The sequence below is a fragment of the Pituophis catenifer genome, unplaced genomic scaffold, assembly GCF_029215685.1.
Source record: "Pituophis catenifer annectens isolate HBS135680 unplaced genomic scaffold, rPitCat1.0.hap2 SCAF_1, whole genome shotgun sequence".
NCBI classification, from domain to species: Eukaryota; Metazoa; Chordata; class Lepidosauria; order Squamata; family Colubridae; genus Pituophis; species Pituophis catenifer.
This window is the reverse complement of record NW_027256881.1, coordinates 192,731,286-192,747,544: the sequence shown is the minus strand read 5'-3', so window position 1 is coordinate 192,747,544 and position 16,259 is coordinate 192,731,286. Positions and strand designations below refer to the sequence as shown.

Sequence of the window (16,259 nt, the reverse complement as noted above, 5' to 3'; positions counted from 1 at the left end):
ATTTAATAACATGCATTCTGCCATGAAATATGCATGTCATTCTGTTAATGATGGAGCAAACTGAGAAATATCTGTGCAATTCATTTTGTAAAATAATTTAAAACAAAAGAACCAACTTTATCAACAGTACCCTCGAAAATTATACCTCTGAAGCTGGTTCATAAAAATGTTGTAACTAGATTAGAAAAAGAGCTGTAGTGAGCACAAGCTGGAATATTAGCATAAATCTTTAAAACAAATAAATAAAAGGGTGACTGCTCAAAAAGAAGGTAGCTGATGAAGTTGCCTTTCTGCATCTTTCTGCAGATAGCATCAGTGCTTTTGTTTCCATAGCCAACTTCAGCACCAGCTGGAAGACAGGTTAGAGTAGATGGTACAGACGACCCTCGGTATCATCTGTTTCCAATTTACAGGTTTCGCTCTAAGCAACAGCAAATGCAGGAGAGAAGAAAGAACCAGGTTGAGAATGTAATGGGCAATAGATTCAAGCTGTGCACTTTTTCACATCAGAGCCGTAATCTAGATGACCTCCAGCTATTTGTGAAAGACAAGTTCTGTGCCCAGGCACAGTACATGTATTTTGGTCATTAAGGGATGAATTATTGTTCTCTTCAATTTTGCATCAATTGGCCTACAGTATATAAAAATGCATACATTAACATTGCATTTGATGAGCCCTTATGCACAAGTTACAGCAAGGGTGTCAAACTCGTGTCGTCATGGCATCGTCACGTGACATATCGTGACTTTTCCCCCCTTTGCTAAACTGGGCTTGGGGGTAGCCAGTGCATGACGCATCCGGCCTGTGGGCCACGAGTTTGACAGCCCTGGGTTACAGCATTAAACTACTATAGTTTCTATTTATCCATGGAATTTACTGGATGATTTACACTATTTGCTATTCATTAACTTATGTAGATAAAATGGTGGTGAAGGAAGAAGAATGCTTATGTTCCTTTGAATGAAGTTGGAGTATGTGCATATATGTGTGTTGTGGGTGAGGTGGCCTTTCAGTCTTTGGATTGCCTGAAATCCCTGATTTATTTATTTTTTATGAACTGATTTCACTGGTTTCTAAATATTTTTTTATGTAATGCTATTTTTATTGTTGACATTTACTCTACCTTCAAGCATGCTACAGGTTTTGCTAGAAAGAACAAAGCAATTTCAGACTGAGCTGAGAAGGATGATTCCTTACAAGTAATAAGAAAAGCTTCATCTTGAAATAGGAAAACAACAATAATAAAAAAGATAATGGTAATCAGATTATGTAATCTTAGATAAATATTTTAAAAATCAATGTCTTAAATTAAAGTACAATCTTCTTTAAAAAAACAAAAACAAAAACATCAATAGAATACTCCATAAGGGATTGGAAAATTAGAATGTGACCACTTCAGATAAAGAGTCTTACTTTAACCTTATATTCCATTTCCTTGTGTTCCTGAAGCAATGCTTCATTTTCCTTTAAAGATGAGCCCAAGTTTTGCTTATTAGTGTAATCTTTTATGTTCTTCTTGTACCAAGAGGTTATCTGAAATCAGAAACAATCTTTTAAATGAATAATGTACGCAAAGAGCTTGAAGGAAGCTGAGTCAATAGGGACAGAATCTGCTCTGCTGACACAAGCTATTCTCTTGTGGACTGGCAGATGGATGTTTTATTCACTGTGTTAAGTCAAAAGATCATTTCTTAGATTGTGTTGTATTAAATCAGGCAACTGTGGTTTGTTCTATAACCCATGGTTATATAAATCAGAACTTAGCATGATGTGGGAATCCATCCACACAATATTTTTTTTAATCTGTGGCAAATATATTCTCAATCATTATGTAACAATTCTAGAAGGGTTGATAATGAGCACATCATGTTAGGGTCCTATTTACAATAATTGGGCCCCTGTAGTTCTACTACCTTGTTAGGTTCCTAGAGAATAGTCATAATAGAACTGGGCATTATACCCTACCTAATGTAAAATGTGTGGTGGTCTATTATTTTTTAGCAATGGTATTTTTAAAATAATTTTTACAATTATAATTAAGATTATAAAATTAAGATTATAATAATAATCTTGGGTCTCACGATGGGTATTCCTTATCATATTCTTTCAATTGCTCAGATATTTGCAAAGCGGTAGAACTCCAGTCATTTGTATCTTGCTCAGAAATGCTAAATGGAGATTGGGCGGGGGTGGTATTAAGGAAGTTAGACTAATTAAACCAGCATTAGGACAATGGGAGGCAAACTGTGTCCCTTTTCTATGGACATTGCAACATTGTGCTTATTCCCCAAAGGGTCAGAAGCTGCAGTGAATGTGATGCTTTAACTATTCTGACAGAAGAAAACACTGCTATTTAGCAAAAAACTTTTCCATTAACTACCAAAACCAGTTTTTATGCTATTAAACAATATGCACCAATACCATACTTCTAAGATGAAAATACTATTAAAATGTTGTATTTAACATAAGGAAGCCATAAACAGAAAAACTTGCATTAGAATGTTAATCTATTCTTGATGTTGCTTATTCAGCAGTTGCCATTTCCAGATGTGTTGGACTACAATTCCCATTATCATTGCAACATAGGCATTTGTAAGCGGATGACAGTAGTACGAAGTAAATCCTATTTAATTTAATTGGGCTTAATTCTGAATAGACATATAAATGTACATTTTTGTTTTCAATTTGCTTCACTGCAATGTTTCATTTCCAGAACTGTGTTTTGCTAAACCAGTACTTCTAAGTGTTTTTTTTTTAAATTGGTCTATTTGTTTTAGTTTCAGACAGAGCCCCTTTTAGGCAGTTTTATCAATGTGTAATAGGAAGGAGCAGAATCGCATTTCATGATCACCAAAATTGCTAATGAGGATTAAGACAAGATAAATAAGACAACATTATTATGTTTGGTGCCAAAATTTGCTGCCCCACAATTCCACTTCCAGAAATTGACTGTACTCAATTATAATAGAGATCACAAGGAGTGACACAGTATTTCATCCACATTACACAACTCAGTTCAAAGACAAACTAATCCATCAACCACACCAGCCTCTTCTCTACAAAGTGACATGCACATCCTTCCCCAGCAGCTGTTACCTCATGCCACTATAATGTAAAGACTGTTGAGTTAGGACTGAGTCAAAATGGCAGCCAAAAATGGTGTGATTGAAGCAATGCACATAAAAACAGGCAGAACTTCGATCAGACCACTGTGTCTGCTATCTTGATTTCTTTGACAACATCCTGCAGGTGGCTCTGATGAGGACCGAAGAGTAACAGGTCAAAATGCCTCAACCATGAAATTTACAAGATATTTTCAGGCCAGTCACCTTTCTCATCCTGACTTATTGTACAGAGTGATTGGGAGGAAAACCAGAAGGAACACAAGTAATCACAATACTACTAACTTAAGATACGGGAAGGTAACGATGATAGAATTGGGCTAAGTAAACAAGGCCTATCATTTCTGGGCTGCAAAGCCTGGATGATCCTTAGATGGCTACAGAAAATCAACTCTTTGTTCCCAAGTTTGCAACCCAGCTAAACTATGCCTCAAGGAAGTAAATGATGGCATCGCATAACGACTACAAGTAATTATGAAAACAGATCCTCTGTTCCTATAGCTGTATTCACTGGAGCTGTAATGAACATGTAGAAGCCAATCCTGCATAATCCTTCATTAATACCACAACAGCCCTAATATGGAAATAAAATGAATAATGTACATGCTACAGTGCAGGATTTTTTTTTACTTTAACTCCATATTGAATAATTGTCTAAGCATAGACCACAATCCAACATTTAATTATTCATCCCGAACCAAGAAAACTACCCAAAAATGTCTCTAAATCACTAGAAATCTATCTTTCCTTGAAAGGCCCTAGGAAGGAGGCAATGGAAAACCACCTCTGAAAAACCTTGCTAAGAAAACTGCAGGAACTTGTCTAGGCAATTTGAGAATCAGACCAAATTGAACGGAAGGGGAAAAAATTACACTAGACAGACTCCATCTTCTGTCTCATTAATGAGTCAATTAGAAAGAATGTTGCTAAGAATATTCTGAACATAAACAAGAGTATTTCCAATAAACTGTTCAACTACAAACTCAGCAAATTACCAAGGTGTTCAGAGTAGCACAGGATTAAAAAAAAAAGATAATTAAAGAAATTAAATTTTCATTTGGTGTCACACCATAAGATGACTTTTTGAGTGCTTCGAATTTATTCATTTTGATTATCGCTCCACATTCAACTCCTGATTTCATTTTTAAATAAAAAATCTGAAGAAGTGGATATATAATCACACATTTTCCCCTGACAAACTTGGGATCTGAACTGAAGTGAAGTATAATGCAGTGGCTCAATTGAGCCATAGTGGTAAATCATTATGATTGTGAGTTTTGCTTTGTGATTTCCTTTCTTTTTGAAGGAGAAAGTTTTGGCATTTTCCCTTTCACTTCAGAATACCATGACCATGTTTTCTTGGGAAAAAATAAAGGACAAATCTAAATAAGGGGCAAATCTGAAAGAGGTTCATAAGGATTTTAAAGAATTGTTTATAACTTTGCTTTACAAGAGAAAATTCACAAGAAAATAAAATTTAAAAATTCTAAAGAACAGCTTTTTGAAACAAGAACTCTACATTATAAAGGATATGGGGCAGTGGTAGTATTCAGCCAGTTCTATCCGGTTTGGGCAAACTGGTAGCGGCAGCTGTGGGTGGCTCTGCCCATCCACCCAAACATCATCACGTCCCATTTTTGACCCTCTGAGAATGCGCGGAAGGATCTTGCGCACACTCACATTTGCGAACTGGTAGCGAAGGTAAGTGACTATCACCCTTGATATGGGGTCACTGTACTTTACAGCAAACTAGGTTTTTTTATTTACATATTTAATTCATCTCATGACCCTGGTCAGTTCACAATAATAAAAATTCTGTGATATGGCCGCTAAAATGAATTTTAAATCACAATTAACTGAAAAGGCCTGAGGAATAATCCACTTTTAGAGAGTTTCTTAACCAGTATTACAATTTGAGCCAATCTCATATGCATGGAGAAGCTCATCATGAGGATGAAGGCCATAATGGAGGAACTATGTCTCCTAGTCTGCCTTCCCCCTCAACTTTCAGATAATGGGGCATCACCAACAATTTGTCCTGATAAAGAGTCCTCAGACTCTGATTAGAGGAGTCTGTCTTGAATTTATATAAGGCCAAGCCATATAGGGTTTTATAAGTTAAAACAAGCATTTTGAATTGTATCCAGGAATCTCCTGGCAGTTTAAATCAGGATCCAAAATCATAAGCCATAGTTTAGGATTTCAATTGAGGGGAAGCCTGGTTTGTTGCTAAATAATAACAGGAATTATTGAAGTCTTCCTCTTGGACACAAATTTCAGAGAAATGGGGGAAAGTAGCATATGAATCTGAAGCAGGTTGCAGCTCACCCCTACTCCACAAGTCATGTTTTGGAGGAAGACTATAATATTGACAGTATATTTCTGTCAGATTTTGTTTTAGTTTAGTTTAATTTAAGAGATCTGTGTGAGAAACGGCCCCTAGGTTTAGGTGAGGAATGCCAACCTTTTGAAATAAATTGTTACATCTGGCATTTTTTAGCGATAGGTGGTCGAAGAAAACAGCTCTTGTAAGGAGTGTTTGCTCATTCATAAAGTGAATGTCACAGCAGGTAGGTACAGTCAAACACAAAATATCAATTATCAGAAGATAAACGTATAAGATTGCTCTGTGTCACAATCTCTAGGCAACCAAGACATTCAGTATCAAGCCATAGCCTACTATCAAGAGACTTAATCTCTCACTTTCCATCAACTCTGCAATTGTCCCTGGCTCCTATAACTAACAGTAGGGAAAGAAACTTGTTGAAGAAGCGAAAAACGAAGAGGGTCTTTTCCCCTGGGTATTTTTAATAGATTGATAATATGCTGCAAAACTCCTTGAATGAAAGTTGGTTCTGCGAAACTGGCAACAAAGAGAAACGTATGAAACGACACTAAGATTTTATGCAAAGGAACAAAAGTATAGACAGCTATATCTATCTAAAGCAGAACAATGGATAATACAGAATTGATAAATCAATATATTTTTAGCTTTTAACCTAAGTCCGAATGAAAGAATTGGTGGTGTTCATCCACATTTCATGACCACTTTTATCTTTTTATAATTTTCAAAACTACAGTCATGTTTACGAGGAATCCAAGACCATTCTTAGAAATAAGGATGATTCCAAAGGCAACATACCACTTTCTTTTGTATCTTTGCTTAATATTAAAGTAATATTTAATACCATTTTTAAGAGAGAGAGATGGAGGGAGAGAGGGAGGGAGGGAGGGAGAGGGAGAGAGAGAGAAGGCCTTATGGGTCTCAGAAGAATTTCTCTAAATGTCTATGGAGATTCTCAGTCATCCAGGTTATGGTTGTCCCAAAGGTGCTTTTTCAAGAGGCAACTGGACTTTCTGGTTTTTCTTTGAAGATGTTTCGCTTCTCATCCAAGACATTTCTTCAGCTCACAAAGAAGCTTCTTGGATGCAAAGTGAAACATCGTCAAAGGAAAACCAGAAAGTCCAGTTGCCTCTTGAAAAAGCACCTTTGGGACAAGAGTTTCTCTAGGTGCACATTGGTGCTCACGATTGCTACACTGAAGCCCCAGTGAAAAAGGTGTGCAGGTAAAGGAGGAAAACCTGCACATTTGAACCAACTATCAGTCAGTTCTTCGTCTACCCTTACTTGTTCCTGAACAAAAGTAAAAACAGTGAAGTAAAAGCCAATAAAAATTTACAAGAATTTACACTGTCACAGATTTTTGCTAGTTTAAGAAGGAAAAGGCCACATTGATGCTGGTACAATTTACTTAGACCTATTGCATTAATAGGATGGGAATAAGATAAAGGAATCAACATGAGGACATATCACAAAAAGAAATTGCCAAGGCACATTTATGCTGTGCTTGGATGCAAGGGGGAAAGAAACCAAGTTTTGTTAAGTCTGAATTTTTGTCTACTAGAAATTTGGCTGATATAAACCAGGGGTGAAATGCTCCCAGTTTGGACCAGATCACCCGATCCGGTAGCGATGGTGGCGGGTGGTTTGGAGAACCGGTAGCAAAAATCCCTGTCCCCCCCCCCCACATGCCCAGCTGAGCCGCACGATCATCAGAGGCTTTTTTTTTAACTTTTAAAAGCATTTTTTCTACAACCTCTTCGGCCAAAAAAATGTTTTTAAAAGTAAAAAAAGAAGCCTCTGATGACCGTGCGGCTCAGCTGGGATCGTCAGAGCCTTTTAAAAGCATTTTTTCTACAACTTCTTCGGCCGAGGAGGTTGTAGAAAAAAATGCTTTTAAAAGCCTCTAACGATCCCAGCTGAGTTGCCTGATCATCAGAGGCTTTTAAAAGCATTTTTTCTGCAACCTCTTCAGCCGAAGAGATTGTAGGAAAAATGCTTTTAAAAGTAAAAAAAAAAAAAAAGTTGGCCACACCCACCCAGTCACATTCCCCCCTCACCAAGCCACGCCCACAGAACCGGTAGTAACAAATTTTACATTTCACCACTGATATAAACCTATTACAGCCTTATTTTCTGTTAGAATTCTGATCAATGCAGGGATTAGAACTAATAAACGCAAGCAGAGTGTTCCCCTTCTATATATCAATTTTCACACGTAATGGTTGCAGCAGAAATAGTATGAGAAAATATTAAAATGTATAACTATGTATAACTATATTAAATGTAACCAGAAATCCACCTAAACTGCAATGCAATCCTAATTTCTCTTTTCCTATTCATAATATCTGACAATAATTATGCTTTTCTACTAGTAGAAAAGAGCTCCACTATATGAAAGCTCCTACTGTATCAGAATAAGGACAAACCTGCTATCTTCATCTTCATTTGGAAATGCAAGATATGAATAAAGAATCCTGAGATCCTGGAATAATTGATTGGTTTGTACACTTCATAGGAGTGTGTTTGGAAGACATTAAGAAAAATACATTAATAATGGATATGCTTCCTTAAGATAATTATGAGTAAAATAAAATAACTCTGTCTGCCTTTTGGTTTCCATTAATGCCCATTATTGAACATATTTGACTGAGAAGAGCATTCAGCAATTATGAAACTGCTCAGAATACTGCACAACAATAAATTAAGAAAATTATATTGTTTTTCAACTTTCATGCCTAAAAATTTGTTCCTGGTCAGCTATTGTTCCTCATGAGTTATTGAAACAAAATAAACCAAGGTTGTTATTATTACTGCTGCTAAGATGTGATTCTAAAAATGAAAGAAATATTTGACTACAAATTGAGTGAGCCCTATGCAGGGAGACACCTGCATGTGCCAGAGCTAAATCTACGTACCTATTCGGGTTACCTGCAGTTCCCATCCCAATGTTTTTGTTACAGTACATAGCAGTGGTGGGTTGCCCCCGGTTCGGACTGGTTCACAAGAACCGGTAATAAAACTGGCGGGAGGCTCCGCCCACTGACCTGGACGTCATCACAGGTGATCTGCGCAGGCGCAGGTGCGATGCAAACTGGTAGTAAAGATAAGTAGAACCCACCCCTGGTACATAGTTATTTCTAAGTGCCAAGGTCTTAGGAGGGTTGGAGGGTCCACTTAACACACCTATAAACTTCTCTATGACTGGAATCCCTGGACAATATTATTATCACACCTGTGCATGGCATCCTGCCAAATAGCTTGTCATAAACAAGGATTAGGAGCCAATTAACTCAAGAAACATCATTGAAAAAGCAGTTAGAGGAGGACTGCCCAAAAATCATTTACAAAGAACAAGTACAGGTCTATCCAAAGTACAAAGATGAATTCACACAATAAAATGGATTTACCCACTTCATCGACCACTCTCTGTTTTTTTGAGATGGGCAAAAAATAATTGGGAAGGAGGCAAAAATCTCTTTCCACAACAACCTTGTGTTAGATACTACAAAAACAACAGTATTAAAAAGCAAGAGTTTTCACCGTATTTACTTTCCCTAAGTTATTTCGATAAATTCATTTTGCTTTTTAAAAATGGGAGTCAGTCTTTGGGAAATGAAAGCAGTACAGTCTAAGGCTGACTTTTCTTAGGAGACAAAACAATCAAGTTTGTGTCTCACTGAGTCTTAAGGATGGTAATTTGTGATGCCATCATGACTTAACATAGAGATGGCTGCAACATCCTGGTTTGTAATTTACCTCCTTTGTATTAATTAAGAATGAGGATTTGTTCTCAGCTATCAGTTTACAGCCAAAGGCACTGAAGATGATGCTTCTGAAGGAACATAGGATTTGTCATTCTGGATACAGATCAATCTAGTCGTGAAATTGGTAAATCTAGTCCTCCCACAGGCAATTATGAGCATCTGATGAATGCTTCGAAGTTTGCTAGCAAAGCCTAAGCATATTCATAAGACTTTACTTGGGGGATTTTTATATCAAAATTCAAACAGCAATTTGTAATTTATAATATAGCCATAGCGCATTACAAAACAGGTAATATGGCACTCTCCAGGGAGCTTTTTGGAAATTCTTGAGAGGCATCCACAATAAATAAATGCTGTCATTTGCATATTTAATTTATATGCCCAGTCTGTTTCAAAGGACATAAAACACTTTCTGTATCTCTTATGTTAAGATGATTTCTGCATAACATTATATGGCTTTTCAGTTTAAATTAATATCCCTTTCTCTACTACGTACTGCTCCCTCTCAGGAGGCTGGTCATGCTTTCTCCACTGAGTAAAAGAAAGTGTCACAGAAAGTTTAACACCTTAACATGTTTATCTTGTTCAAGCCATATAGAATTTTAAAAACTGTTTCATCCCAAAGGAAAAAAGGAGGTGTTAGTTGCTCATCTCTCTGTTGCAGAATGATTCAGAAAAATCCTGCTGCGTCAAACAGAAAACCCATCTAATCCAGCATCCTGTTTCCCAAAGAAGCCAACCCCCCCAAAAAATTTACAAATGGGAATGAAAGCCGTAGCCCAGTTCCTAGTTCACAACTGAAACACAGAGGCAGGTTGGCTTTCCAACCTGGAGGTAATACTTGTCCCTCTTATTAATTGCCTGCATTTTTGAAGTTGGCGTATCAGTCCATACAATGACCACAAAGTCTGATGTTGCACAATACATCTCATGTAATCCTTGCTGACTGACCATTCATTCAGCTATGGATGACGCTGGCCGGAGGCTCACAACCAGTCCTCAAAGTCGTGGTCATTGCAGCATCCCCATGGTCAAGATTTGGGTGCGTGGCAACTGGCATGCATTTACAACATTCATAAGGTCCTGCAATCATCTGAAACGTTCATAGTTGGCATCCAACAAGGAAAGTCATGGGGAAGCCAGTGGGAAGTTGCTAGTCACTGTCACATGACATTGCACTTAACCATTCACAGTGATTTACTTAATGATCATAGTTGAAACTGACAAAACGCTGTCATAGGACATGATTTGTCACTTTATGATTACATGGTACACTTTACAGTTCCAACTGCAGTCCTTAAGTGAGGACTACATGTATGTTAAAATCTGGTTGGCTAATTGACGATTCGGTGTGCAGTGCAATCACAAGCACTATCAACAATAGCCTCCATTAATTTGCCCACATGTTTTTTAAATATATTTAAGCTAATAATGAAAACTGGAAAAAAAAGTGTGGATTGGATATAGTCTCTGTCAGCGGTACTATAGTCTCATTCTATATCAACTTAAAAAATGAAAATAATCCTTACACTGGAATTCTTGTTATTATTATTTTGTTATAATTTCAATTCTCAGTTGCATTAAATAAGGATTAAATAAGGACTGAATGATTTGTATTATTAATATGGACTCACTAATTAAATTTTTGTGCCTACTTTGTCTGTGTTTCTTATAGTCTGCTGCAATGCAATAAATTTCCCCTTTCCCTTCTAAGCCAATTTTGCAAATGATTTGTTAGCCAGGAATATTGAGGATTGTAGTCCAACAGATCTCGCAGATAAAAATGTGGCGAAACAGTTAATTCAAGAATAATATAACACAAAACAACTTTCCAGACTGTACCTGGTTCTCCTGGCAATGCCATTGACAGATTTGCAAAACTTGTTCCAATCCTTCACCCTGGAGCTTCAAGTATTTGTCCAGCTGTCTCCTCCTGTCTTGCAGAACTTCAAGGAGAATGTCGATTTTCAAACAACTATTGTGGGCTCCCTGAATGAATTCTGGATTTATATTCGGCCCATCAGATTTGAATTCCTGTATGAATGCAGTTAGGTCATGGCTTTTGTTTAAGAGTCTCAATGATTTTTCCAGAAGCTCTGCAAAGACAGTATTAAAAATAACGTATTAATTTGCGGGTGGACACATCATCATATGTGTGTGTCTGTGTGTTTGTAAGTTTGTTTTATCATAAGAGAAAAACAGTAGAAACTCTGTACTTCAGTGTCAGGCTTAAGTGAATGTGATTTTGCTGTGCCACGTTTAATTCCCTTGGGCTCTTAGCAGTCATACTTACAGCATGAAAATGCCAAGAGACGAAACTCTTTGGAGTAATGGAATATAAAGAGACTTGTATATTATATCCAGCAGAGGGCACTGCTATCATTCAGATTAATTTTAACAGAAGCAATTCAGATATTGGCATATAATGTTCAGGACTGACAGACTGACAGTTCCTAAAGCCCAAAATAAAAAAGCATGTCATTTGCATATTACATCAATTGTACTTAAACATGCATTTGCACATTATCTCTGTGATTCTTGATCTTTTTAAAAACAAAACTAAACCACAGTACAGCAGGCAGTTCTAAGCACCATTGCTGAAATTACATTCTTATAAAAGCTGATGTAAGGGCAGAGTTCAACTCTGAATGCCAATATTTCATCTCCCTTTGGCAACACAATTGGATCAAGTACTTCACATGTTTGTTACCACACAAACACTCTTGACAAGTGACATTCCTTGGGATATTGACATAGTGATTTTAACAGCAGCTAGTGAAATATCTCCATGGTACGGAGATAGGAAAACACAAGGTACTTTCCAAAGGATTAAAATTATTTCATCATGTAAACATCATGAGAAAAATCACAGGCCAATTTCTTCTAAAAGACACCTGCAATTTCTGAGGACAGCTGCCTAGGATCTGAAATATAATTTAAATCAAATGCCAAAGAATGTTGAATACATTATTTAACAAAGATGTTATGTCATACAAGGTGCCTTTTGCAAAATGTAAAGGTAGCAGCAGTACTTAGTCACTTATATCACATAAAGCTGGGTCTCCAGCTGCATTTCAGCAAATACATTGCGAACATGACAAAGAAAACTAAATGTAACAAGGCAGGGCTATACCCTGTCTCAGGATCAGATCTCAGGATCCCAAAAATAAACAAGCACCAATATTATTTACCAAATATGGAGAATATTTGCAGCTCAGGGTTGAAATGGGGGATCCTTGGTGCTCTCTGAGTTTGTTTTCTTGTAGAAGTTTCATTACCTAACTAGGTAACATCATCAGTGCCAGCACTTGATTTATTTCAGTTTTCCCCTTCCTAAGTGGCCTATGCAATACTTAGAACTCTGCATGCTTAGTGAATTCAATTTCACCAGAGTCCAGATGTAAAGGCCTCACCCAGCAATCTGGACTTTGTATAGAGGAAAAGGTTTATGTTTTTACCCTGAGTAATATAGCCCTATTACTCAGGCTATAGTAATTAATAAGAGGATGTGTCTTCAAGCCAGTCTTAACTGCTGGCTACTACAAAGAGAGTCCTGTAGTTTTCTTGACAAGATTTCAGAAGTGGCTCGCCCTTGCCTGGTAGTCTCCTGGTCTCTAGCCTCCTGCCTTTAACCAAACTAGCTCTTGGTCAGCTACTAATTCCCAAATAAAGCAGAGATGTGGAAAGGATGGTTCACCTGTCTCACTAAACCAGTAGTGCTCCACATCTCAGGAGCTGGAAGTCACAATTCAGCCTCCTAGTCTTTTGAAATGATGGAAACCAGTCAAGGAGAGAAGCAACCTAGAATTAAGGAGAAATTCCCTAACAGTGGGAACAATAAACCAGTGAAACAGTTGCCTTCAGAACTTATGGGGACTCCATCCCTGGAGGCTTTTCAGAAGAGACTGGACCACCACTTGTCTGGAATGGTGTGAGGTCTCCTGCTTGCCGGATGTTGGACTAGAAGACTTCCAATGCCTTTTCCAACTCTGTTATTCTGTTATTCTGGAATACTTAGTATCTCTAAACATTGGGGGGGGGAAGGGGCACGTCTTTAAATTCTTCTTTTCTTAAATGTTTCAAGGGGACAAATTCTTATCTTGGCCTGATATCATTGGAAATGGAGAATGGAAACATTGTTTTTACCCATTTTGCTTGTTTCTTCCAAGTTTGAAAAATGGGAATAAGAGATGGAGTTTTAATATTTATTTATTCTTAACCTTTAAAAATCTTTAATGGAATCTGTTCATTATTTTTTTTAACAAAAAATGTTTACAAAAATTGTTTGCAAAGAAATAATATACAATACATTTTTTTTTTAAAAAAAGATAATTCATGCATACATAGGACAGAGGGCATTAAGATAAATTTGGTATAATGAAGGTGATACCAAAATAGTTGGAGAAATGCTGACCTGGAGTGTCTTAATTCTTTTGTAGAATTATAGAAAATTCAAACTTTGCTTTTATGTACAGGTCATCTAGTTGTTGAAACTCAGATCTTTCAGTACATAAACCTATCTTTAAAACCGTCTCCAATTGCCTGAGTTCACACAACACGCTCAGTCTCAAACTATCCAACTGCATTTTAGCCATACTGCACAATCTCAGCTTTTAATTTTAGAAGCGATTATATTTAGGAAAAAGTAGAAAAAGAATGAGAACTGCTAAGAGCAAATTGGTAGATAAATGAAGGGAGGGAAAGCTGAGGAATCAGGTTGTTGCAGAATCAAACTGTTACCCATCATCTTTGCTGCCTTTTACAAAAGCTGCTAGGAGGATGGGACCGATGAATTCAGTGCAACCAAAGTAGGCAGGCTTAATTTGCACATCTAATTTAAAGCCTGCTGGATGGGGTTAAGAATGAAATTGCTATCAACCAAGCACTCATAAATAAATTAAGCAGAGCAAAAAAGGTTACTTCAAGAGAGTGTTACTAATACATGGGCTTCATTAAAAAACCAAGGTGTTCTTTTCATTTTACCTATTGATAAAATTGGAATTGACTGCCACACTGGGTAAAATATAAAAAGACAATTTTAATTACATATATGACTACCTGCTTTTTGATTTCTTATCTCTCTGAAAAAGACAAAAATGATGAATAAATTGTATGAGCTACCCATTGTTGACCCTTTGGGTAAAGAAAACAAACCATACACTACAAGATTATTTTTCTTATGGCAAACAATGTCCTTATATCGTTTTTAGGGATGGGCCTCAGTTTTTGCAATGACAGTCAATCACTAGCAAATCTCCCAAGTTTAAATTGCTCTACAATGAGCTCTTTACACCAAAATGAAGATTGAATGGAGATTACCAAACTCATATTAAAGTTTCTAGGCTTCAACTCATTGTTCTAACTTTTGATCAAAATTACAAGCCACTTAAGTCGGAACCTGTTTAGTTTTAATCCACCTCCACCCCCCAAAAGGCTAGAATTTTAAGAAAGCTGTTTTATATCAGGCAATCAATAGCAATTCAAATCTATTTTTAATGTAATAATCTTTGGGATTTGAGCACCTCACTGGAGGAGTTCAGCTTCCCTCAGTGCACAGAAGGGAATTGCTCTGGTGGCTGCAGGAATGGAGCTTGGATCTTGAGGATGTGAGTCCCATTTCTGCATCCCACTGGAGGAAGGATGGGAAGGGATTCATTCAGCAGGTGGAAGCAGTTTGCAATTTTCCCTGCCAGAGAAGGAATCCAGCAGAGAAGATTGCACAAGGTGATCATATGATTGCGGGAGGCTACCAGTCATAAGGGTGAACATAGCCAACTCCCATATTAGGATCAGGTGATTGCATGGAGGTGGGGTGGGGAGGCAAATTTTACGATGGCCTGAGGTGGTTCTTGCTTTAAAGCACCCTTTCCAAAGCTGACATAACTTTGAAACAATCAGTCATTAAACAACCTGTAATTTATATGGTTCCCCCCCACCTAGTATTTTATCCTTGTAGTAACTTAATGGGTATTTAAGAAGAAATACTGCTGAATTTATCCAGGGACCAACAAAATGGGGGGAGGGGGGGATTGAATCTGGGTCACCTACTTAAGTCTTCTATCAACAAAGCCCAATTATATTCAATGCTCCCAGTGTATTTAGCAGCAATCTTATAGAAGTAATCCTCGACTTACAACAGTTCATTTAGTGACTGTTGAAAACTACAATGGAACAGAAAAAAAGTGACTTATGATCATTTTTCACTGTTACGACCTTTTCAGCAATCCCATGGTTAAAATTCAGATGCTTGGCAACTGATTCATATTTATGATTGTTGCTGTGTCCCAAGATCATGTGATCACCTTTTGAGACCTTCTGACAAGCAAAGTTAATGGGGAAGCCAGATTCACTTAACAACTGGGTTACTAACTTATCAATTGCAGTGATTCACTGAACAACTGGTCTGGGGCAAGGAAGGTCATAAAATGGGACAAACTGACTTAACAAATGTCTCACTCATCAACATAAAGTTTGGGCTCATTGGTATCGTAAGTCAAGGACTACCTGTACATAGATCATTTAGAGATAATCAACAAGGGAAGCTCTTAGGATGGTTTACCTAAAGGCTTCTTTTAGGTTCTAAAAGTTCAAAATCATGCCATAGCCATCCTTGTTTGGACTGCGTCTAGCATATGGTGTGAATTCAGTCATTTGTTTCGAACTGTGGTTTATAGCTTGACATCTTAAGTAAACCTGGTTCATCAGGCTTTATTCAAACAGAACAATGGAGCGGTGTGATGCTCAGCATCACTTGATTCCAATGACAGTGGAGCAAAGAGCTACATAGAAAATAAAACATTTCTGAACTCCTTAGGCTTTGAATCTCAACTGCGCTCAAGATTATACTTCAGCTATATATGTTCCTACTGAAAGCAAAAAAAAAAATTGGTCAAATGTGTTTTGTAAGCTGTCTCTGTATTATATTAACTTGATTTCTGGTTACATTTGTACAATAAAACTAGTCCTCTGACTATTTGTTCATTTCATTTCTCTCTGCTATTTCAATACTAGTAAGAGCCAAGAGCTTT

The 16,259-nt window shown here is 37.2% G+C and overlaps 1 protein-coding gene across 5 annotated transcripts in view; it reads right to left on the bottom strand.

Annotated features, from left to right (window-relative positions):
• CCDC141 (coiled-coil domain containing 141) overlaps nt 1–16,259 on the bottom strand; it is a 127,310-nt gene that overhangs the window by 72,661 nt on the left and 38,390 nt on the right. For 4 of the 5 annotated variants that reach the window (XR_011601653.1, XR_011601655.1, XM_070956794.1 and 1 more), the window contains exons 5-6: nt 11,074–11,327; nt 1,415–1,534 (exon numbers count right to left, since the gene is read on the bottom strand). Coding sequence is in view for 3 of the 5 variants with exons in the window: in XM_070956794.1 (XP_070812895.1) it covers nt 1,415–1,534; nt 11,074–11,327 (374 nt within the window). In the remaining 2 variants the exon portion in view is untranslated. The remainder of the gene's footprint in view (nt 1–1,414; nt 1,535–11,073; nt 11,328–16,259) is intronic. The other variant, XM_070956950.1, reaches the window with a different exon arrangement.